At 38.5% G+C, this 26,750-nt stretch overlaps 1 protein-coding gene across 1 annotated transcript; it reads left to right on the top strand.

Annotated features, from left to right (window-relative positions):
• Positions 1-26,412, top strand: LOC150077264 (ADP/ATP translocase 1-like). Its single transcript, XM_090386406.1, has 2 exons — positions 1-225; positions 25,278-26,412. Exons 1-2 carry the CDS (start codon positions 66-68, stop codon positions 26,018-26,020), a joined length of 903 nt encoding a protein of 300 aa, XP_090242532.1. The 5' UTR covers positions 1-65; the 3' UTR covers positions 26,021-26,412.
• The last annotated feature ends 338 nt before the right edge of the window (positions 26,413-26,750 follow it).

Genomic DNA, 26,750 nt, shown 5'->3' with positions numbered 1-26,750 from the left:
TGTGGTGTTGCTTTCGCTAGTCTTTCTGGTACCGGTTCGTGTAAAGGAACAAGTATATTGTAGCAATGGCATCGTTTGATCCTGTGTCTTTTATGAAAGATTTTGTTGCTGGTGGAATAGCCGCCGCAATTTCAAAAACAGCTGTAGCACCTATCGAACGAGTTAAGCTTCTCTTACAAGTCCAACATGCGTCAAAGCAGATAACTGCAGAGCAGCAGTATAAAGGTAAGTTGAGAGCAATTTGTTATATGTGTATCCAGCAACAGTAGAATATCGTTTCGCAGTCCGCCATCTTGTCAGATGTATTTCAAGAGGTTTTAACCTATTGTTTTTTTTTTTAAATTAAACGTAAAACTTTTTAGTTTTGATTGTTTTGTCGATCATCTAAGTAAGGTGATCAATTCGATGACAAACATGTAAGTTTTCAATTTTTTTTTTTTTTTTTTGTTTCAAAATTCTGGAATTAAGCAAAAGCTTTCCAGATTTTTTTAGCTATACAGCCGTCTTGTGCATGCAGCGTGAATTTGTTTAACGTATTCGATTTCATTGGAAAATATAAAGACGTTAAAAAAAATCTTAATTAGCATGTTTCCAGCAGACACTGGGTTTATGATTGTAGAAATGGGGATTTATAGGGGTCTTCGAAACAGATGAATCAACGATTATAAAAGCGCCTGGGAAAATTTTTACATTTTTCTGTGGAGAGGCGAAAATGATATGGTAATTGCCGCACAGATCTTTATCGACTAGATCAACGTTTCACAGAGTGGTACGTGAGAGGATTTCACGCGGAAGAAAATAAATTGCTAAAAAACATTCCGGAGTTCTGTCTTGTCGGATGAACCCTGATTTAAACCAAACTGAATGTCATTTTTTGATTTGATCAGAAAATGGGCAGTACAGCGTCTTTTAATAAATGGTCTTAAATTCAGTCTAGGCTGGATGACAAGATAATCATGAACCATTATTTTTGTTGACATCCTTACTAATGACAACACAGTTTACTCCCAAATTATCATTATCCAAGGCGGCTGGAAAATTGCCTGGATAATTCGCCTAAAGAAAGAACTAGTAAAGGTGACATAAATGGAAATTTATTTACTGGTATACTGTATTCGTTTGTTTAGAAGTAGGTTATGGCATAAGACAAAATGTGGCAAAAGATTTGACATCAAATATGCGTATTTAAGAAAAAAAAAAAAAAAAAAAAAAAAAAAGTTAAACGATAAATTTCCATTTTTTCCCCTGCAAATTGTACTAAGTAAATTTAGAAGCAACAAGATGGTGCTTCGAAATTTACGTCAGCGAGAACGGCGTCTCTTTGTGAATTATTGTCCAAGAGAGACTCATTTGCACTATCACCTTTTTCGTTATTGATCAGCTTGAGTTTTTTTCCCCTCCCAGTACAAAGAACTTTGCCACTGGACCTGTATGTTGCACTTAGTCCTACATTTACTTAGTCCATTGCACTCGATCCTCAAATTGATCCCCAAACTGAATGAACCAGAGGCTGGAATTTATTGCCTGACATTTGGCAGAAAGATGGAATTCTAAAGAAAAAGTAGCAATTACCAGAAAAATTCGTTCCCAATGTAATTACAGTGCTTCCATTAACCACCAGAAAATGGTTTTCCTGTCACTGTTTACCTCTATATACTGAACTGGACATGGTTTGCTTAATACAAAACTTTACTAATTTAGACTTTCTAATACTGTCTTCTGTTAATGCGGGCTACTTGAAGACTCTTCTCAAGACCTTTTTGAATGACATCTTTGAGGATGTAAGTCCCACAGTTCCAAACTTGCCTTCTGAATGTGAGGAGCAACCCCCCAATGTTAAGGAAAGCAATTGAATTGAAAACACATCATAAATTTTATGTAAATTCGACTTGTTGCCTTGTTTGTCGTATTGATGACCTGAACAAACTTTTTTCGGGTTTCTAACTGATATGTTTCTCTGGCTCTTTCTTTATTAAAAATCTCCACAACTCATTTCTCCTGTACATTAATATTGTCATCACTAGTGACTTCTGATACTCCAGATTAACAGATTTATATTTAGAACTTGTTTTTGGATAATTTTACTGCTGTTGTTTAATTGAATAATTTTACCCTTTGGGTAGTGCCGAATAAGGTGCAGCATGGTCATGCAGTATCCTTTTTAGTATTTCAATTTTTTTTTCCCCTTTATGCTGTTTTCCTTTTGGTTTTGTCCTGTCCTAAGTGAAAGGGAATGTGTGTGTACTCATGGGATTCTTTTGAATGGTTCCAAACTCATTTTGGACATTCAATAGTGATAGTAGAGGTTGGCTGAAGGACATGTGTAGTTGGGCCACTCTCCTCGTGTAGAAAGGGCATTGGGTAGGCTTTCCTGGTGGCTAAATGGCTAAACAACTCTTATACTGCGCACACAAACCATTACATGCATTTCTGGCCATTTACAGCATTTTCTATTCATCACAGTATACGAAATTGGAACTGAGTTGCCCTACATAATTCTTCTTCTTCTTCTTCTTGGTCCTTAGCTGGCAGCTGGGGGAGGCGGTTGGCCACGCAACCAGTATGCTGCTGTAGGTGCCGCAGGGTTTCGGACTTGCTCTGTGATGTTCTTCCATACTTTACGATCCATGGCGTCAGTCCTGGCCTGGTTAAGGTCGAGACGTCGGCTCTTCAAGTCATTTTCCGCTTGCTTGGCCCTCGTTTTCCTAGGCGCGATCCATTGGATGCCCCATTGGGTGGGTCGTTGTCTCCAAAGGAGTGTGGATGGTATTCTGTTCGTGCCCATTCTACATACGTGGCCAAACCATCTAAGCCTTCGCTTCTGGATTTAGTCGGCAATGGTTGGTTGCTGTTGGCATCTGGTGCGGATGATATCATTAGTGATGCGGTCACGAAGTGAGATTCCCAAAATCGCCGCAGGCATCGCATTTGGAATACCTCAAGTTTGTTTAAATCTAGCTTGAGACAAATCCATGTTTCTGATCCGTAAAGGAGAATGGGCAGGATCAAAGTCCGGAAGAGTCGGATTTTAGTCTTTGAGGAAATGTTGGTCCTCTTCCACAGACACCACTTGAGCGAGGCGAACGCAGTGGCCGCCTGTCCAATTCTGCTGTGGATTTCCATGGCGGATGCAACTTTCTTCTCCTGGACCAGCGACCCCAGGTATTTAAAGTCCTGCACTTGCTCGATCTTGGACGCCTTCGAGATAGATGGTGGCTTGCGACCCATCTGTTGTCAGGGCCTTTGTCTTATCAGCATTGATCTTCAAACCGTATGGCCGGGCAATGCGGGCAGTGTCGTAGAGGATGTCCGTGGCTTCAGAGTCGTTACCAGCAAAGATAGCACTATCATAGGCAAACATCAGGTCAGTCACATAGTGATCTTTGTCATATTGTATGCCCCGTCTGTTTCTGAATGCTTGCCTCATAATGGCGTCGACCACGATGTTGAAAAGTAACGGGGAGGCTACATCCCCTTGGCGGACTCCAGTTTGGATGGTAAATTCCTCAGATAAATCGTTCTGGAAGCGCACCTGGCTGGTTAAACCGTTGTATGCAGTTTGGAGGAGTGTGATGACTTTTCGAGGTACTTGTTCGACCTCTAGTAGTTTCCATAAGGCAGGCCGATGGACACAGTCGAAAGCAGACTTAAAGTCAATGAAAACAATGACGGTTCGCTGTTCACACTGGATCCTCTCCTCCATCAGCTGACGGATGGCAAAGATTTGATCACAGCATCCTCGCCCGGGTCTAAATCCCGCCTGTTCTTCTCGACTGGTTTGCTCGCGATGTTTTTGCAGCCTTGACTGGATGATCTTCATAAAGACCTTTCTGATGATGGAAAGGAGGCTGATGCCACGGTATTTCTTGCAATCCCGGTTAATTACTATAAATAATGGTAAGAAGAACGATCATTTTCTCTTAACGTGATGGGCATATAAAAGCTCAAATAAAGTGTTAATCATGCAGTAGTGATATTGAAGGATCAGAGGAATTAGGCAGAAAGCAAAGGTGGCCATGGGGTTTCTGAGAAATTCAAGTCTTGTATACAAGAACATTTTGAAATGTAAGCAAATCTGAAATGGATTTGGATTTCACATTTTTTTTTTTTTTTGTAATCCCACTTAGACTGAATTCTACTCCCATGTTAGAAACCCACAGCCATGGTTAATCTGCATCTGGATAATTGAGAATTTGTTGTATTTTTGATTCATGTTTTTGGCCATTTTACATTCACTCAATTTCTGTGTTTAAAAATGCTTTGTGGGGGTTACCTGGTTCATTGGTTACCTGGTACAGCACCTAGGTGGTTTGACTGATTTATGATATTAGTCGAAATTGTCAAGTAGTTGCAAGTTTAAAAACAATATATTCCACTAAATATTTTTATTGTTGTGCCCCTGTCTGTCTGTCCTTTATTTGTGTGGTAGGATGTAAATGTATTCAATAAAAAAAAAAAAAAAAAACTTAAGTGCAGATTTGTTAGAAAGAAAACCATGCCTGATTAGCTGCTCTAAGGTTGCTACAAAGGAGCTGGATGCAATTAATAATATTTACGTTAGTTTTAGTATTGGCAGTATGGTGAAAGGAAGCCTGTTGCTTTTGCTCAGGCTTCCTTGAAAATAGTAAATAAAATAAACCAACTATATGAATGTTAGCCTCCTCCACCCACCCTTGGAGTAATTAGCAACTTGTTGGCAAAAGAAAACTTCTTACAGTCCAGTCCAAACCTCTTGCCCCATAATTTGAATTTATGGCTTCTAGCTATGGAATCATAGCGTGAACATTTCATTTTACTTTCTACTCAGTCTTCTTCACCCCAGTCAGGTCTCTCTGCTGAGGTGCCTAGTTCCCAAACTTTGCAGCTCATATATTCAAAATCCTTTCTGATATGAATGCCCCTTTGCTGTTCTCACCAGGCATGTTGCCTGTCTTTGGACCTCTTGCTTGATGTCATTTTTAGGGTCCATAGTCTAATGAAGGACCCTTATAATGAATGTCATTCGGTTGTCTGTCTGTCACAGCATTGTATCTCTGGAACTACTCAATCTACTGACTTGAAATTTTGTATGGGTTTGCACATCATGTGGGCCAACGTAACACCATATTGATTGTTGTTGACAAAAATGTTTCAGAAATGGGGGTAAAATGTATGGGGGGATAAAATGATGTCGACAACCCATAGCTTATTATACACTGCTGGAAAGAGCTCAATGAGTAGGTTTAAAATATTTTTTTTAAATTAAAAATGGTGCTGCCAGACAAGAAAATGAGTAATTTTTGTGTCCCCCCCCACTATTTCCATCGCTAATTGATAAAAATTTAAAAATCACATTAGCTATGTGTTATTTGATGCTTATCAAGGGAAAACTATTACAATTGAAATCTATCATTTACTTTTTTGTGTTAAAATTAAAAAAAAAACAATTTTTTATTGCCCTTCGATACCACACTACTTTGTACTATGTAACTCTCCTTTGGTGACAAAAAGGTTGCTAAATAGTTAATAATTCTATAAAGGTCATTTATAAATTTTGCGACAAGAAGTATTTTTTAACAAATTTCAAAGTTGGAGTTGTACCGGCAAGGAGATAACTCAGAGAGCCAGTCTTGAGGCAGCAGTGGTGGGGAGTCCTGTACAGAGGCCTGTATGGCCCTTGCCTGCCAGTCACTTCTCTCCAAGACTTTAATAGCTTCTCCAGGAAGAAGTTTAATTCCTTCTCCCACCCTTATTATTCACAACTGGAAAGACTCAAAGAGACAACATTTTCGTTAGTTCCTCAGTTTTAGGCCAAGCCAGGGTACTAGAAGCTTTTTTTTTTTTTTTTTTTTCCCAGTTACCATAAAGCTTTCTGTTTGAGATACTACACTAACGACCATTCGGGACTATGGACCCTTCATCCTGAGTGCCCGGCACTCAGTTGACCAATTTATTTTAAGTGTGGTCTCCATACTTGAACACAGTATTCCAAATGCTGTGTTCATGTTAGTATTTTCCAGGCTTTTGGAATGAAAAACAAACCAAAAACCAGAAAAACCAGCCAAATAAAAAAAAAAAAAAAATAATAAGAAGGAAAAAAAAAGTTGCATTCTTCAGCAGGTAAGTGCTTATCAACCTCAGTTACCTGTGGAGGTAAAACTTATTCCACTGATTTACATCATGCTGGCTTTAAAAAAAAAAAACTTTTTTTTACAGTCCAGTTAAGTATCTCTTAATTTGAATTTGCCTTCTAGTTCTAGTATCACATACTTCATTAATCATTCTTTAAAACTTCTGATACTACTGTTTCATCTGAATGATGTGTTGTACAAATTTAAGCAATATTACATTAGGGACAAGTTACTTTATACGAAGGTATGGTTGAGTGGTAGGATCTGTAGTTAATGCTTTCCTTGGACTGAGTTTGTGGGGGTATAATGTTGGTCTCCTTACTGTTGACATTTATTAACCCTTAGTGGGGCACACCTTAATTGTTGTATACATTGGTGACAGCTTGTGCTTTGGATACTTTTGGTCAAGATTCCTTACTGTACTTGGCAGGCGTATAAATGATAATTTATGAGCCTATTGGCTCATAAATTATTATTTATATGCCTGCCAAGTACAGTAAGCCAATAACAGCATCCAGTTCTGTACAAATTATGTTCTTAGTGTTGCCTTGTCTAGGATAGTTGACTCTTATACTTTCACTAGAAATATTAGTATATGTATAGATTTTTTCCAGCATAACTTCCAGACATCAGTACAATAACAAGCAAAACAATTTAAAAAAACTCAGTGGTGTCTAGAAATATGCAAAACAGACCCCAAAAAGGTGATTTTGTTTATAATGCTTTCTTGATTATAGTGCTCTTTGGGACTAGTCCATTTGAAAGCACAATAACAGAAGTTTTCTGTATAAAGGTGGGTTTGTTTATATTATCTGTTTTGGTTTTTAGTTTCTTATACAGCTCTAATATCTTTTTAACAGTACAAGTTTTTCCAGTGTTAACTTTTTTGAATATTTCATTTTTAATTGTTTCTGCATGAAATTTTTTACAGTTGATAAAGTTATTTGTAGCATTATCTACCCTTGTAACTCTTTTTGGATATCAACAACAGAACTAACCACTCACTTCCCAATATAAGGTTCTAACAGGAGTGACTTATGTTGTCTAGTTCTACAAACTGCACTTGCCTGTGCAGTGGTGTTGATGTCCAAATGTTCTCAAGATCTTTTCCAAGGATAATTTCATTGGATCACCCTCAATGAATTTTTCTTTAGAACTCTTTCTATATCAGTGTCGTGTTCTTAGTCTTGTAAAAAAATCTTCCCCCGATTCATCTCAGCTTATTTTCAGTTCATCATTACTTGTCTGTTTCTAGCAGCATTCTATGAAGTTGTTAGCATCATAAGGATTTTGTAAATTTAAACTGTCACCCTTAAAGGGCTTTTGTGATTTGCTCGGCATAACACAAGTGACCTCCACAAAAAAGGTGCTGGTGCCTCAAGCATACTATATTTTGAACTGAATTTTTGCACAACTTCTTTGGAAACTTGTTTAAACCTCTACACCAAGTTTCAAAAAATTGAAGATGGTTGAGCAGGGACCATCTTCAAAATTAGGCCACTTGACATGGAATCACCCTATATTTAAGGAAGCACAGAAAGCTTCAGTTATTAACCTTGAACCAGAAATTTTTACACAAACTTATGGTACCTCTGACAGAATTTCAAGATTAAAATAATCTTATACACCTGAAGTGATTACCCAGGCTAATTTACACATTAATGATGGACAAAAATGAATTTGACTGACTAGTTAATTTTGTCCTTGGAGAAACTGCCATCATCAAGTCACTTAAATGAATGTTTTGCCATTCAGCACAGTGAGCATTGGCCAGTGGGAATTTAACTGAATTATTGATTCAAGTCATTGAATGTCCAGGAGATTCAATACCCAATCTACCCATGGGAAATGACAAGTAACATTTTATAAGTGAACAGTTCTTTATAGAACTGATCCAAATGAGATTACACTGAACAACAAATTTTGGGTGCATGTATGTAAGTTTAATTTATAGATAAACGTGGAAATAGTGCTTAATATGGCAGATTGGCTCTTGTTTTTGAAAAAGTAGTTTTTTTTTTTTTTTTTTTATATTTATACAAGGTATTTTTTATTTATATGGCAGTAAGATATAGCTACGAACATACTTGTATCAAACACGGGACCCTTTCGCTTGTATTCAGCTTTGGGAGCATCCAACCATAATCAGCTAACATTGTGGCTCTGTTTGCTTTTGTATCTTTGTTCCATTGCTGTGATGTCTTGATGGAAGCACTCACCATATTCATCACTGACTGCACCACAGTTTGGTGGGAAGAAATCTAGGTGTGAGTGCAAGAAATGCATCTTAAATGATATGTTGCATCCCAGTTTTTTGTAAGAAGTAATGATATCATCCACAAGCTGCCTGTAGTTGCTGGCTTTAACGTTACCTAGAAAACTAGTCAAAACATTTTGAAAGGCTTTTCATGCTGATTTCTCACTATCACTAACGATTCATTTGAACTGTTTGTCTTTTGAAAAATTGCCTTATTTGTGGACCAGTGAAAATGCCTGCCTTAATCTTCTGTACTGAGTCTTGGGAATTTCTCTTGAAGTATGTGATTGCAGGACCATTCATTTCCAAAGACTTTTTGAAATTTTTCATGAGCCCAGTTTGATGTGGAGTAAAACTATTTGGATCTACCAGAGGTTCAAATGCTATGTTCTTCATTCCAGGTGTTACTAATTTTCATTGAGGCCAACTCTTCTCATAGTGCATATCCTTGGCATGACTATTCCACTTGCAGAGAAAGTAACAATACTTAGTGTAACCCCTTTTGTAGTACTAATAAAATGGTGATTACCTTTAAATCACCACATATCTGCTCTCTTACTTCTGATAGTGTACACCTAAGAGGATGTTCTCCACATCTGCATATGTTTCTATTTTGTGGAAGGCATATGCAAGAGGTATTGAAAGCATCGTATTTCCATTGTGTAATAACAGCCTTAGGGTTAAACTTAAAGTGTCTATAAATAGTTGCCATTCTTCTGGAATGTGCCTCGTGTTCATTGCTGCCATCAACATCCTTACAGTGAGTTCACCTTTCTGTTTGATAGAATTTATCGTAGTCTTTATTTAGAGTATGAAATGTTGTCACTTTCACAGAATGATTTAAAGATTCCACTGTTGTAGCCTTGAGACCAGAAGCTCTGCCTTATTCTTCGGCAGTTCAAGATCCCTTTCACTTTCTGTGATATGTGGTTCAGAAGTATAAAGGTTTGGACAAAATGGTGGATCCCTTGATGTAGACTGCTGCTGTACTACTTCGTGTATATCAAGTTGATATTCATATTCATCAGTATCTTCATCACAGTGTACAGAAAAACAGTCGGGTGGTTCAGAAATAGGTAGTACTTCACTGTCGGGCATAGGACCAATTGTAGATGGCATATTTGTGTATGTCGCTGTCCACTCTTTCTTCATTGTCATCTCTTTTCTAATAGGAGGCACCATACAGAAGTAAATGACGTGATTTACTTCTGTATTGATGTGATTGACAAAAGGCATAATGTCCCTTTTGATTCACCCATGCATTGAGTTTTGATTAACAGGTAGTGCAGCATGTGTGAAGCCCAGTTCTTGTCCTGGTCGCCTACTTTACACCCGAAGTACAAGGAGTAGGCCTTTTTTATAGCTTGAGTTAAGGGACTTTCTTGAAGCTAATGTGACTTCTCCACATACGTCACAAAGTCATCCGAACTATTCGCACAATTACAGGGAATGTTGATCTTACATGACAAATACTGCACAAAAGGTAGGAATCTCACCGAGGACAACTGTTAACTGAGAACAAATCGCCCAGTATCTAGCTGTATTTGAGGATTACTGCAGCAGAGTTGAAGACTCGTTTGAAGAAAACTTATGTGATGCAGAGCAAGGTGGTAGTTGCTGATCACATGATAAGAGTGTGGTGGTACTGAAACTAGTGTTGCCATGTGTTTTGCTGAGAGCCATAGTTGATAATGTAGAGTAGCTCGCTACATTGAGACCCCAACTGTAATTCGAAGCCAATCGACAAATGTTAATGTGATTTTTGTGTTCAGCAGCACAAAATTAAGTCGAGATTGGGTATTTTTGTTTTCATAACATTTTACGTGTTGACCAGTGTAATTGGAGGAGTAAAAAAGCCGTGCTGGTCTAGGTTTTAGGCAGATAAAAAGTATACTACTGACTCACTGCATACTAAATGTCTGGTTGTTTCTTAAACAGTTGAATGAGAGTTGGTAATTAATGCAGTATTTTTTTAGTACATTATCCATCATGCAAGCGAATTAAAAGCTACTGAATAATTGTTCGGATAACAGTAGGAGATACATTCAGTTATTCATTTCAATATATTGATCCCATCACTAGTACCAAATCTATATTTGAATATAGATTTATAGTATGATTTAGCACTATTTGACTATAGATTTATTGATTTTGAACTGAAATCATGACTCAGACCAGAGCAGCAAAGCAAAAGGCTCAAGGTAGTGGGAATGCCATGGCAGGGGGAGAACTGAGTGGTGGGTGTTGCCCTCTGAATCACAGCCTTATTAAATATACTGCTTTTTTCATATTTGTGGAGCTATCAGGAATGGGACATTATATTGCCAAGGGGAATGTCTTTGTGTGTGCTCGATGTAGTGTGAGGATGTTAAGTGCCAACACAGCATTATGGGCCTTTATGAGAGTTTGAAGAACAGGGTGGATACTTTGAAGAATTTAAATTGGAAACTTATCAAGTTCTCAGCTGCCCACATCAACAGCAGCCATTGCACTTGATCATCAGGCAACACAGCAGCAATACCCAAGGCAGAATGTGCTGATTTCATGGGAGCTAGTTAACTCTATTGTCAGGGAAATGGGAAATATATTGTGCAAAAAGGATAGGTGGAATAGGATCAGGGTATGTCTGCCAGAGGCAAAAGTTGATGTTGTAGAGCAGATGTCTTTTAAGGACACAAAAGGTGATATTGTTGTACATATTGGCAATTGTGACATTAAGAGTAGATCTGCAGACTTGACAAGTACAGGTGAGCATTGAAAAAAAGTAGTTGTAGTTAAATTTGAGTGTCTGCAATTTTGCTCCGACATGATAGGAGAGAGAGTATATGATGAGAGCCTTGTCAATCAATTTGGCCCTGGAGAGATTGTACAAGGCTTAAGGGGGTAGAATTTTTCTCAGCATTGTCTGTGCTTGTTAACAGGAGAGACTGCTTCTACAGGGATGAGATACACTTAAATAGAAAGGGTAAGAATATTTGCTGATGCTATTGAGGCAGTGTTAGGTGGGTTGGAAAACTGCTAGCTTGGGGGATACACAGACTAATAGATCTAACAGTAGCCGCAGGCAGAGGTGGAAATGATTCTTGCACTGCTTCTATTGGAATGAGCAGCAGCCTGGAAGGCAAGTTGTTGGGAGTCATCATGAAACAAGTAAATGCATGGGCTGTGTTAGGGTAATTAAAAACAAGTGCATTTATACTTGCATATGTACCAATGCTAGGAGTATAGTAAATAAATTTGATCGATTTGAAGTGCTGGTCAAGACATCAAAGGCAGATATTGTTAGGATATCAGAGGCGTGGTGTCGCACAGATATGTGGAATTGGAATTTGGGGAGTACAATATGTACAGAAAGGATAGATGGGATGAGGGGGTTATGCTGTTAGTTAAGAACCAAAATCTAAGGTAGTGTATCCAGTTGATATTGGCTGGTCTTGGTGCATTATAGCCTTAGTTGCTAATGTGCCAATAAAATCCAAACCAGTTGATATATTGGTGGACAGTGTAGTGTTGTCAGTTTGGTGTGACATAAGGACTGGGAAAGCAAAAGTGAGGGTGGAAGTGTGTTATAGGCCTAACGTTACTCTGAGTACAACGAACAAATATACAGAGAAATAATGGGCCAGATAATCAAATGTTTTATAATGTGTGAATTTTGTGGGTTGGCCATTTGCACACTAGCAAGACTTATTTTCTACAGCAGCAGCATGTTCAAGAGGCAACCAGAGGAAGTAATACTCTTGATCTGATTATCAGCAGTGATTATTCATTCATTAAGAATTTGCAGATAAAGAAACCATTAGGTGGCAGTGATCACAGTGTACTGATGTGGGATTTACTTAAAGATGTAACTTCCATAAGAGGGTAAAGGAAAGGGTTTTTGCTTTTGTAAAGTTGACTACAGTGGTCTCAAACTTTTTTAAATTATACTCAGTGGCACCAACTGATGATGTTACCAACAGCAAATTCTAATTGGGAAGCATTCGGGAAATTAATCTTGGAAGCTACTAGGCTTTTCATATCAACTAAGAAATACTCTTCAAGGTATAGGCCTAAATTGATGTCAGTTGAACTAATGAGACTTGTGGCAGAGAATAAAAATGTATGGGATGCATATAGATTTTAACAGGCAACACAGAAGCCTATGGTAGATATAAGCTAGTTTGTAATCAAGTCACAAAGGAGGTTAGGCAATTGTAGGCAGGTTGTGAGAAAAACAGCAAAGACTTCTTTACTTATGTAAACTCTAGAAGGAAGGGGATGAATCAGATTGATACCAATGGTTCAACTGTTGATGATCCTGCTCAGATAGCTGATAAACTGAATGAATATTTTGCATGTACATTCACACATGAGGAATTCTGTAGGGAAGTGGAGGATAGATGCTTATTGAACTTTAACAGGGAGCTAAATGATTTTGTAATACCGGAGAGCAAATTGGAGGAGAAATAGTTGAACGTAAGAAAGGCTGGGATGGTGGGATCTATCCATTTATATTAAAGGAGGCGGCAAAGAAAGTAAGCAAACCCTTAGCCATAATTGTGAGACCATCCTTGGACTCGTGGGAGTTCCCCATTGACTGGAGATGTGTAAATATATCCCCAATTCACAAAGGGGGATCAAAGGGCGACACGAATAATTATAGACCTGTTAGTTTAACTTATGTTCCGGGGAAAATAATGGGGTTGCTGGTTAAAGAAGCATTGCTGGATCATCTAGACTAGTGGTCTGAAAATGTTTTTGGTCGCACGTCCTTATTTTACTTAAAAGGACTAGTGCGCATCCCAGAATAAAAAATTAAATATGTTTTAATATTTTTTTATTTATAAATCATTTACATGGAAGGCATATCTAAAATCACAATTTTAAAAGATCACAAATAAAAAAAAAAAAAAAAATACAGAACAAAATTAAATTGAAGTTAAAGTGCAAAATGCTATGAAATCATTAATGTAACAAGTGTAGTAAATGTAATGTTATTTGTTTTATTTATAAATAATTTACGTGATATGCATTATATCTAGAATCACATAATTTGTAAAAACCACAAAAAATTTAAATTAAAACGAAATTGAAATGGAAAATTACAAAGTGGTATAAATCAAATCAACAGCATTTTTTAGTGGGAACAAAGTGCTTGAATATTTTTCATTATTGCTGTGTATCTTGGTTTCATATTTTGGGACACAGCTACCGGAAGATCTGGTTCAAAGTTAAGTTTATTTCTAAACATGGTTTTAATAATAGTCACTGCAGAGGAAGTCAACTCACATAGGTACGTTGATCCAAATGGAAGGATTGCATTGCTTGCTTACTAAATCACCCCATGGATCAATTTGTGCACCCCACTGATCTAGACAAGACTGCAGTAATAATTCAGCAGAGCATGGGTTTGATAAGGGGGTCTTGTCTGACCAATTTGATTGGATTCTGTGATGTGGTCACAAAGGAATTGGGATGCAAAAAAAATAATTTTGATATCATATACTTGGATTTCAGGAAAGCTTTTGATACTGTTGCAATAGGAAGACATACTGTACAAATTGGAGTAGTATGGCATTGAGGGCAAGTTGCTACAATTGATGAAAGGATGGTTGAGTGGGAGAAGACAGTGGTAATCAGTGGAAACTGCTCATCATGGACCAGTGTTATTAGTGAAGTCCCACAGGGTTCAGTGTTGGGCCCATTGTTTTGTATATTTATCAATGATGTTGAAGGTATATCAGGCTTGATGTTGAAGGACAGGTGGCACAAGAGTTTACAGGGTTGTTAATGAGAGTATGCTACTGCAACAGGATCTATAAAAGTTGGGCAGATGGGCTGAGAATTGGCAACTGAAATTTAACATTGACAATTCCAAATTACTGCATATGGGTAGCAGTAATCCCAGAGAAAAGTACCAACTGTGTGGTACTACACTGAGGGTAGTGGAGAATGAAAAAGACTTGGAGATAATTTTGCAGTCAGATATGAAGTTTTCTGTGCAGTGCAAACAGGCTGCCAGGGCAGGTCATGGGATCCTGTCAATGATATACAGGAATTTTGCTAGCAGGGATAAGGGGGGGAGGGTGATTATCTCTTTGAAAATGGCAGTGGTATAAGGCAGTAGGCCACATTGAGTACAGGTCTGATGGCCTCATTTTAGGATGTAGAGTTGCTAGGATGAGTATAAAGAAGGGGAACAAAGGGGTGATCTTACAAAAAAAAATTGCAGCTTCTAGAGACTAGGTACCTGCGAGGTGATTTCATTGAGGGTCTTGAATGGTTTGAGGAGGCCCAATGCTGATGGAAACCTTAGGTTGAGGAAATCCAGCTTTTGAGCTGGATTTCAGCATATGTATTCTACAACTGTCTTTCCTCAGTAAATTAAGACAATTGTAGAACAGATGTGCTGAAATTTGCTTTTAGTCGCAGGTTGTTGATGGCTGGAACAAACTTCCATCTGTTGTTGTGAAAGTTGATAGCTTAAGTAAATTGCAGGAAGAACTTGGACAATCTTTTGGAGTGAATGGATGGGCTAAATGGGAATTTTTTTTTTTTTTTTTTTTTATTTGTCTGATGCTGCACAAACTTGCTTTCTTGCATCATATGCCTCTGGTAATGCTTAATATACAGGTAATTTAAAAAATTTTCTTCTAATACGCTCCCTCAACTGCTCTTGTCCCAGTAACTTGGGGGAGTGGAATAGACTTGCTAAGATGACACAAAAATAGATACATAGAAAACAGTCCAAACTCCAGGTTATAAATAATTGTCAGCCCCTTTCAAATTCCAGTTTTAAATGATAAAAGCAAACATATCAGCATCAGTTGGGGACATTTTTTCCTGATGCATTCATGGTTTTAGTGGGAAAAAAATCATGGACAATTCATGTAATGCCAATATATAATTGTATTTAGAACAAAACAGCATTAAATTTCAGTGCATCTATTAGATGCTATAGCTGCCAGCTGTCTAATTTATGGCAGAGAATCCATATTTTTTTTTTTTTTTTTTTTTTTTCCTTTAATGCGATTTCAACCTTCTGTCTTGCCATCATAATATAGTTGGTAACAAAGGGCCTTCAACTAATTTTTCTCAAAACTGAAATAATTTCTCAGGCATTTTCTTTTTCCAAAAATATAAAAGTTACTGTAAAATTGGATTTTCTTTAATTTTGAGAGTTTCTGTCCATTTATGTTAACAAATTGGCTGTACAGTGGTAGCCTACAGGCATGGTAATAGCATTTGTTCTCTCATTTCATAGTACTGTATTTGTAGTATGAAACTGATTCATACTGTCTTTCAGTAAGATGTCAAAGAAATCTGATCTGAAATTTCAGAAGCCATAATGCAGAACTGTCCATGGATGGCAAAATCTGAAAAAAGTTAACATGTTTGCTGTATGTAAATACAGACTTTAAATTTCAAGTGGTGGTTAACATGATATAAGCAGACATTTGCAAATAAATAAGCATAACAGCATTGCAGCGTCTAAAGAAATGCAAAAAATAGATGTTATTTAATGGTAACAATGTCATTTGCAGTGCATCTTTTTTCATAGAACATAATTTTCCTCTCAGTTGTTTCTAAGCTATACCCAATTGTGGTGACCTTTTATAATAAATAAAATGAATGAAATCAAAAGTAATGCTCACAGTACCAGCATTGGAAGGATGTCGTGCAAATCTGTTTATGTTGATTACCCATCCAAAAAGATTTATCCTTTTCTGTCGGTGTTGAAAATTGATCATATTTTTTGTAGTTAGAACGAAAGGCAGCTATATACAATATTATACATCCAGTATTAATTTCTGAGTGAGTCTTACATTTATCCATGTAACAATATCCTCACTCATGGTCTGTAAATAGTGTTACATCAGCCAAATCTCCAAAAGGATCATTTTGCTCTCAGAAGATGTATAATATTGTGTTTTGCAGTTTGCATTCTCTTAGATGAAAATGCTTGTTGGCACCCACTTATTCTCCCCCCCCCCCCCAAACTGTCACTCCTTTTCATTATCTGTCACCTTATTGTTATTAGTCTCCATCACCCATTGTTGTTTGCTTTCTTCACGTCATATCTAATGCCAAATAGCGTTCTCGCATCTTGAGTTTGCTGTGTGATTCACAAAAATCATTCAAGTTTTTGCTAATTTAAAATATCAGCAGTTTGGATTATATGGGTGTACTATATTATGATGTGATGGTCCTTGTTAAGAATATATTTGTCTATCAATAGAATGCTCACAGTAAACAGGCTGAAACAAAGTACAAAACTTCTGTAACCACAGACCACTTCTTCTTGGTCCTTAGCTGGCAGCTGGGGGAGGCGGTTGGCCACGCAACCAGTATGCTGCTGTAGGTGCCGCAGGGTTTCGGACTTGCTCTGTGATGTTCTTCCATACTTTACGATCCATGGCGTCAGTCCTGGCCTGGTTAAGGTCGAGACGTCGGCTCTTCAAGTCATTTTCCACTTGCTTGGCCCACGTTTTCCTAGGCGCGGTCCGTTGGATGCTCCATTGGGTGGGTCGTTGTCTCCAAAGGAGTGTGGATGGTATTCTGTTCGTGCCCATTCTACATACGTGGCCAAACCATCTAAGCCTTCACTTCTGGATTTGGTCGGCAATGGTTGATTGCTGTTGGCATCTGGCGCGGATGGTATCATTAGTGATGCGGTCACGAAGTGAGATGCCCAAAATCTGCCGCAGGCATCGCATTTGGAATACCTCAAGTTTGTTTAAATCTAGCTTGAGACAAATCCATGTTTCTGATCCGTAAAGGAGAATGGGCAGGATCAAAGTCCGGAAGAGTCGGATTTTAGTCTTTGAGGAAATGTTGGTCCTCTTCCACAGACACCATTTGAGCGAGGCGGGCGCAGTGGCCGCCTGTCCGCCACTGCTGTGGATTTCCATGGTGGATGCAACTTTCTTCTCCTGGACCAGCGACCCAAGGTATTTCAAGTCCTGCACTTGCTCGATCTGGACGCCTTCGAGATAGATGGTGGCTTGCGACCCATCTGTTGTCAGGGCCTTTGTTTTATCAGCATTGATCTTCAAACCGTATGGCCGGGCAATGTCGTTGAGGATGTCCGTGGCTTCAGAGTCGTTACCAGCAAATATAGCACTCTCATCGGCAAACATCAGGTCAGTCACATAGTGATCCTTGTCATATTGTATGCCCCGTCTGTTTTTGAATGCTTGCCTCATAATGGGATCGACCACGATGTTGAAAAGCAACGGGGAGGCTACGTGTCCTTGGCGGACTCCAGTTTGGATGGTAAATTCCTCAGATAAATCGTTCTGGATGCGCACCTGGCTGGTTAAACCATTGTATGCAGTTTGGAGGAGTGTGATGACTTTTCGAGGTACATGTTCGACCTCTAGTAGTTTCGACACAGTCGAAAGCAGACTTAAAGTCAATGAAAACAATGACGGTTCGCTGTCCACACCGGATCCTCTCCTCCATCAGCTGACGGATGGCAAAGATTTGATCACAGCATCCTCGCCCGGGTCTAAATCCCACCTGTTCTTCTCGACTGGGTTGCTCGCGATGTTTTTGCAGCCTTGACTGGATGATCTTCATAAAGACCTTTCCGATGATGGAAAGGAGGCTGATGCCACGGTAGTTCTTGTAATCCCGGTTATCACCTTTCTTGTGGATCGGTACAATAATGGCTTTCCTCCATGTTAGCGGAATTTGTTCAGTGCACCAGATGGTTTTGAGCAGTGAGTGTAGTTGGCGAAGCAGTACATCTCCCCCAGCTTTGATTGCTTCTGTGGTGACTTGGTCCACTCCTGGTGCCCTGCCATTCTTTAGGGATTGTATGGCTGCTTTCACTTCTTCTACTGTAGGCTCAACATCGACCATGGAGACTTCAGGGGGATCAATCGATAGTGCGGCTTCTGGCGGTCCCTGAGGTGGGTCGTGATTATACAATGCTTTGAAGAATTCACTCCACCGTTGCAAGCGTTCGGATGGTGATCGCACGAAGGTCCCATCAGCATTCTTGATGTTGTAACTAGTCAATTTGGTCTTTCCACTCAGACATCTGAGGGTGGGATAGAGAGTGGTACTCGTTCTTGGATGCCGCCACTTCAAGATCGTCTGCCACTTGATTCCAGTATGCTTCTCTTTCCGCTGTCATCCTCTGTTGGACTTCTCGGTTTAGCTGCCGGTACCATTCAAAGTCGACCAACTTTGCCTGCTTCCGTTTGTTCACGAGGTCAAGGCACTCGTCTGATATCCATGGTTGCGTTCAACGTCGGGCAGTTGGACATAGGGGCGTGGCACATTCCAGGATGGCATCAGAGATCTGCTTTTCTTCATTTATATCCTCGGGCACGGCTAGCGTCTCGAAGTGGTTGGATAGGGCGATCTGATATGCCCCTTTGTTGGCAGTATTCATTAGCTGCCGCCAGTCCAGCTTGGCTGACCGAGATGACCTTTTTGCATGCCGTAATTTGAGCTGCACCTTAGCCCAGATGAGGTAGTGATCAGATCCGCAATCAGGTCCCCTCATGGCACGAACGTCCATGAGTGATGAGCAAAATCGGGCGTTGATCAGAATGTAGTCCAGGATTGCTGAGTCCTTGCCAGATGGATTTCGCCATGTAAGTTGATGTTTTTGAGGGTGCTGGAACTGACTGTTTCCGATGATCAGGTTGTTAGATGCGGCAAAGGACAACGAACGTAGTCCATTGTCGTTGATCTTCCCATTGCCAAACTTGCCCATTGTTGTTTCCCAACCAGATCTGTCCACGCCAATGTGGGCATTAAAGTCCCCTGCGAAGATGATCACTTCTGTCTGTGGAATTGAATCCAGCGTATGTTGGAGCTGGTTGTAGAAGTCATTCTTGGTCGGGTCCAGGCTAGTCTCAGTTGGTGCATAGGCGGAGATAATATGGGTCTTGATGGTGCCCTTGACAGTAAGGACTGCCAGGCGGTCCGATATTGGTTGGAAAGTGATCACACTACTGGTGGCCTGAACATCGACCATAAAGCCCACTCCTGCTTCTCGTTTCTCACCACCAGAGTAGAATTGCATAACTGCTTCGTTAGGTTCTTGTGGTTGGATGATCATCGTTCCAGACCCGGTGAGCCTTAATTCGGATAATGCCGCAATTGATACCTTGCACCAAGTAGTTCTTGGCAATGATTTCCTTTTGTCCAACGTGGTGCCCCGTTCGAACATTCCATTCGCCAATGTTAATTGCCCTTTTCGGCGTAGTAATGCTTATTGCTATGGCCAGTGGTCCACTTTACACCAGTACCCTGGGTCCCCAGTGCTGGTGCATCGGCTACCCCAGATGTGGTAACATTGTTATAAGAGCTTGTTCTGTGGCCAGTGGTCCATTTCACACCAGCACCCTGGGTCCCCAGTGCTGGTGCATCGGCTACCCCGGATGCGGTAACATTGTTGTAAGAGCTTGTTCCAAATTTCATGTGGTTTCTTGCCTAGTTTCCCCGGTTTCCCGGTTCTGGTCATTTCGGCAGGATGACCACCCTCCTCCTTTCGCAGCCGGGCTTGGGACCGTCCATGGCGGAGTTACAGACTCCTTATCTGACAGCTTACTAAAGCCTTAATTTCTGGCACTTTTGTAGCTTGTTCTGCACAAAAAGTGGTTGGAAATGATGTAGCTAGGTATAATTTGATGGTACTAAGAAGTTTTTAATTCATTAACTGGTAAAGAGCAATAATATTAAAAATTGCACTCATCTCATTGAGTGTAGTAGCTAACAGTTAGCATTGTGGCAGTAAACATATTAATAAAAAAACATTTTTATTATTCAGTATAGTGACAAGTAAAGAATAAACTTTTAAGAAAATTAAAGAACAATAAAATTAAAGAATGAAGTGCACCATTTTAGACACTTTCCTTTTATCCCAAAGAAGGTATATGGTAAGGTCAACCATGCAGTTGTTTTTTTTTTCTCTTTCTAAACAAGTGACTTATGTTCCCTTGTGTAAAATTAATGACTGTAAACTTAGATTTTCCAGCTGATTGTAGCAAATAAAAAATGTACATTATGAATTAAATTTTCTGAAATTCTTTCTAGTCTTTTTTTCTTTAACCATATCTGATCTTAGTATTGGTATTACTGTATTTCCCCATGTATAAGACTCACCTTAATTTTGGGGCCCGAAATTTGAAAAAAAAAATGTATTACATAAAGTTATTGAACTAAAGTTTTATTCATCGTAAAATTCATACAACTCCTCATCACTGTCAAAACTCCCATCCATTAGCCTATCCTCATCTGTGTCTGATGATGAATCAGTCTTCATATATTGCCTCGTCCTCAGTTTCATCTATGGCATTTGAAATGCCACATTTCTTAAATGACTTGACAACGATCTCAATCTTGATATTATCTCAGGATCTTTCCACCCAGGTACAAACTTCTCCTATAGTTGGTTTCTTCACTCTTCCTGCTGCTGCTATCAAATTGTCCCCAGAAGACTTCATCCATTGGTTCCATTCGTCTCTCATGGCAGCTTTGAAGGGTTTGTTAATGCTGACATTGTGGTTGGAGCTGGGATGTCAAGCTTCCAGGTATGATGGCAAGTTTTTTGTTTTTTGCTCTGCAGCAATCTTTGTGTTTTTTATTATGTGTGCCCTAAACTGATCAAGCACCAATAGGGCAGGTTTGCGTAAGAGCCCACCTGGTCTCCTGCTCCAAACTTTCTCAAACCAGATCTTCATCCCATCCAAATCTTGTCATGAATGTGGACAATCACTCCTCGAGGAATGTCTTCTTTTGGCATTGTTTTGCGTTTGAAAATTTAGCATAGGAGGCAGCTTGGTTCCGTTGGCACAACAATCTAGAACAACTGTATAATGGCTCTTTTCATGTCCACTTGTCTTCACAGTTAGTTTTCACCCCTTTCTTATCAACAGTTCTGTTACTTGGGACATCAAATTGAAGGGGGACTTCGTCCATATTTGCAATCTGTCCCAACTCAAACTTGTATCTTCCGACATTGAATGACAAAATGATGAAATTCAAAGACCTTCTGCTCATAGCTTTCAGGCATCTTTTGGGCAAGTCTGGTGCGTGTACGCATGCTTATTTCATTCCGTTTCATGAACCTGAAGCACCAATGTGTCCTTTGAAATCAGTAACTTTTTTTTCATCAGCAATTCTTCTTGTCTCATGCTGAACCATCTTTATGGACACAGGAATTCCAATTGCCCTTTGCTCTTCAATCCATATCTTCAATTCCCTCTCTAAATCAGGCCATTTTGCTGACTTGCCTCTCATGGTCTTCTTCTGCCGTGGCGTTTTCAGTAGGGTTTCTTCTTCCCGTAACCAGTCTCGGATTGTTTTCTCAGTTGGAGGAGGACCAAACTTAAGTTCAGCAGCACTATTTCCATTCACTTTTGCAAACTGGATCACTTTTAATTTGAATTCAGCACTGTATGAAAATCTTTTCTGAGCAATTTCTAGGCAGAATGTGGCAAAACGTAACCTAATATACCGGTAACAAGTGCGAAACCATGAGCGCAAAGACAAGCACGAAAAAGCAGGAAATGCAAGTAAAAAAAATCTACAACCACTGTATGAGATGCACCCAGTTTTTAGACCCCAAATTTTTCGAAAAAGGGTGCATCTTATATGTGGGAAAATGCGGTAATAATGGCAAATGATTCAAAGAAGCAAGCTTATATAGCATTAGCCAAAAAAAAAAAAAAAAAAAACCACCCATCCATCTCCCCCTATAGTTTGTCCTTCAGTTTATTAAAACTAACCACTTCTGCAACAACAGATGGATTTTTTGGTCCAGCAGTCAACCACCCATTGAATGAAGGTGACTTCTATACCAGGCCCGGTCAAACTATGGCCCACGGGCTGCATGGGGTTCGCCACACAGTTTTGTGCGGCCCGCGAGCTTTAATTGTATTTTCTAAAAAAGTTTACTTATTTTATGCCTTTTGCAATGCCTTTTTGGAAAATAAATTTGTATATATAATACATTATAGAATTTGTCAACTTGTAAATTGTTTTATCATCTCTGTATTGTTCAAATTGAGATAGAATTTGAAATTGTGCACGAACCGGAGCGAGCCAACGGGCACTTTTATAATGGTATAATTTGCGATTATAAACTAACCACGCGAAACTACGGTAACAGACAACCGGTGATGGCGACAACTGCTTCGGCGCCTCCGTAGCCAGGTGGGCAGGAGCAGCAGTGTGTAGCACACGCTTCTTGATTAGACCGGGGTTCAAGCCCGTCACCACCAAATACGGAGGATGCGGAAAGGTCAGGGAATAACCGCCGCATATCCTGGACCAATATGGCCTTAGTTGCTAATGCTCCTAAAAGCCAAATAACAAACAAAACACGACAACGGCTTTGCTGCGGTGGTGGAGTAATAGGATAGGACTGCTGACCGGCCGCAGTTCCAATCTGTTTTCTCTGACTGTCATCTGGCAGTTAGTTTTTTTTGCAGTATCTTCGGTTATCATCTTGGTACCAGTAGCGATAAAAGTAATATTTACGCCCTTTTAAAAATGAATGAAAAACGAAAAAAAATTCAACAAGAGTATCGTGTCTTCAATGCAGAGTGGAACACAAAATATTTTTTTGCTAACATACCGGTAAATAACAAGACTATTTGTCTCATCTGCCGGGAGAGTGTCTCAGTGTTGAAAGAGTACGATATTAAAAGACATTTCACTACTAAACATTCAGAGTATGGTGCCAATTCAACTCCAAAAGCGAGAAAGAAAACTGCTGATGGATTGATTTCAAAATTTATCTAGACAACAAAATGTGTTTACGCGGCTAAGAAACAAGAAGCTACTGTAGAGGCAAGTTTTGCTATTTCTCGTATAATTGAAAAAAGCAACGAGCCTTTTTCTGATGGAGACTATATTAAAGAATGTATGACTGAAGCTTGTGAAATTATGTCCTGACATTAAACACAAATTTCAGAATATAAGTTTATCTCGGCGAACTGTAGTAAGAAGAATTGAATGTATCGATACAAATTTGAATGAGCAATTATTATCAGTATTAGAATCCATAACATGGTACTCGATAGCTCTCGACGAAAGAAACGACCAAAAGAATACTGCGCAGTTATTAATTTTCATACGTGGATGTACCTCTAATTTTCAAATTATTGAAGAGCTTCTTTCAATGGAATCTCTTAAAGACCAAACAACGGGCTGATGATATACAGTATTTGAAAAAGTTGAAAAATGCTTAACAAGATATAATTTACAATGGAACAAAATGGTAAGTGTAACAACTGACGAAGCACCAAGTTAGACAGGTAAAAATGTTGGACCGTTAAAGAAAATTCGGAATAAAATTTGTGAAAATTATCCTGATTATAATTTAATTACAACTCATTGTATTATACATCGACAAGTATTATGTAAAAATGTGTTAAAAGTTGAACGTGTCACATCTTGTATCATTAAACTAGTAAATTTAATACGATCGAGGGGCCTGAAACACAGACAATTCGTTAATTTTCTTCAAGATATTGAATCAGAGTACACAGATATTCCTTATCATAGCCAAATTCGATGGCTTAGCTTAGGAAAAGTTCTTCGGCGAGTATGGGATCTTAAAGATGACATCATTCTATTTTTAAAACTGCAAAATATTATGGACTTTCCCGAATTAACTGATAATAACTGGATTTGTGATTTTGCGTTTACCCTGGACATCGTGACACACTTAAATACTTTCAACACTGTGTTACAAGGGAAAAATTTATACGCCCATGATATGGCAAAAAGTTTGAATGGATTTCAATTAAAACACCAGTTGTTCAATATTTATTGATTAACAAGGTAGACCACTTTCCAACCATGAAGTTGCTGAAGATTCCAGAAAATAAGTTTGAAAAATATTGTGAAATTATCGACGCTTTGAATGACGACTTTTCACGAAGATTTGACGAGTTCCAAAAAATTGAGACAAGTTTGGCAATAGTGCGCGACCCATTTTCAATAGAAATTGGTAGTGCAGCAAGTGAACTACAGCTTCAGATTATAGATCTGCAGTGTGATACCGATTTAAGGGAATTGTGCCGCCGTGAGGAAATCTGTAAATTTTACAATACTCTTAATTCGAACAAATTTGATGAAAGATTTTGCCCGAAAAATGTTGGTTATTTTTGGATCAACCTACATATGTGAACAAACATTTTCCATCATGAATCTAAATAAAAATTCTTTACGATCAAGCATCACCGATGAACATTTACCAGCAGTTTTAAGAATCTCAACTACAAAATTAACACCCGAAATTTAAAAAATGTTAAAAGATGTAAAACAGTTCCATTCATCTCATGGTTGTTAGAGAATAATTTTTTTGTTATATTTCTTCTTCATGATAACAAATAATATATATATCTCTAAAAATAGTATTTTACGTGCGGCCTGCCTTCTTTTTGAATTCCTATTGTGGCCCTTCAGCCCAAAAGTTTGCTCAGGCCTGTTCTATACACATCTATTCTGAAACCATCCTTTCACAATTTAAATTTATGCCCCCTCAAGTACTTAGTCTGAGCAAGAGGAAGAATTGCATCAGCACTGAGTTTGCTGAAGCTATTCAAAGCCTTAAACACCTCACTCCAATTGCCTTGCAGGTGCCTAGTCTTCAGATGCTGCAGTTTGCAGAATTTTGTCAGGGCCAATAGATTTTTATAAATAAAATTTTAGTAGTGGGCTTGTTCCATATTGTAATTGTAGTCAACTTGTTATAAGAAAAACTGTCAGTTTTTAAAAGAAGCTGCAAAAATTTGTTGGGCTTAATAATGAACAGAAATTCAGTATATTTGAATGAATCATCTTGTGTTAATAGAAATTTAAAATAATGTATTTATTTAGATATTTAGTATCTGCTGCATGCCTTATGATTGGTGCAAAAGTTATACTAATTAATTTTTCCTTTCTTTCTTTAGGAATGATTGACTGCTTTGTAAGAATTCCAAAAGAGCAGGGATTTCTAAGCTTTTGGAGAGGTAACTTAGCCAATGTTATCCGATATTTTCCCACTCAGGCACTCAACTTTGCATTCAAGGATAAATACAAGCAGGTATTTTTAGGTGGAGTAGATAAAAAAACACAGTTTTGGCGATACTTCCTTGGAAATCTTGCATCTGGTGGTGCCGCTGGTGCTACATCTTTGTGTTTTGTGTATCCTCTAGACTTTGCAAGAACAAGATTAGCTGCTGATATTGGAAAAGGTGCAGGTGAAAGAGAATTTAGTGGGCTGGGTAATTGCATAGCTAAAATCTTTAAACATGATGGAATTGGTGGTCTTTACCGAGGCTTTAATGTGTCTGTTCAGGGCATTATAATTTATCGTGCTGCATATTTTGGCTTCTTCGATACTGCTAAAGGTATGCTTCCTGATCCAAAGAAAACACCTATTGTTATTTCCTGGATGATTGCACAGACTGTAACAACAGTTGCAGGTATTATCTCCTATCCTTTTGATACAGTTCGGCGACGAATGATGATGCAAAGTGGGCGTGCTAAAGCTGACCTAATGTATAAGAATACAGTTGACTGCTGGTTAAAAATTTATAGGAATGAAGGAGGTAATGCATTCTTCAAGGGTGCATTTTCCAATGTTTTACGAGGTACTGGTGGTGCTCTAGTACTTGTTCTCTATGATGAGATCAAGAATTTTATTTTCTGAGCCAACTGCTACTGTTGCTTACATTCCAGAGGACTGTAGGGTCAATCATGAATTAAGGTATCTAGTGGAGGAGCACACACACACATTATATATGCATGTGTGTATATATGTGTATATAATGTTATTCAGGTGTATTTGTTTATTTTGTGGAGACACATTCCACCATCTCATAGTTTCAGAACAATCCAAACCTTGTACATGTAGTTGGCCAGAAATTATTGGAATAAAACATTAAAAAAAAAGAGAGATCATTGTAAAATTTCATATAATTACCTTTTGATTTATAGTTCCTCTTCCCCCGTTAGTTAAATTATAGACTGAGCCTAATTGCCTTGAAAATGTACGTTGTCTAATTTAATTCTGTTGAACTTGAAATATAACAATGAAATTACTGTGGTCTTAGCCCTTACTTTTTCTTGTGTGTGGATAAGTTTATTTTGAAATAAGTACATTACCACATATTGGAAAATTAAATATTATTAGATAGTAGTTGGTTTAAATTGTTACACTATCTAGGCACCTGCATATCAACAAATAACATATATTTACAGAAAACCTAATAATGTATGGTGAAACCTTTTTAAACAGTCTAGTCTCGATGGAACACCCAGTTTTTTTAGGCATGTTTGCGTATTAAAATCAATTATTTTTTTCCATACAATTAATTGGAGAGAGAGAGAGAGAGAGAGAGAGAGTAATTAAACTTAATGGCTAAGTTTTGAGAACGAAA

Source organism: Mastigoproctus giganteus, chromosome 12 (genome assembly GCF_048544385.1).
Source record: "Mastigoproctus giganteus isolate SK-2022 chromosome 12, ASM4854438v1, whole genome shotgun sequence".
Classification (NCBI taxonomy): domain Eukaryota; kingdom Metazoa; phylum Arthropoda; class Arachnida; order Uropygi; family Thelyphonidae; genus Mastigoproctus; species Mastigoproctus giganteus.
This window is presented reverse-complemented; position numbering and strand designations above follow the sequence as displayed.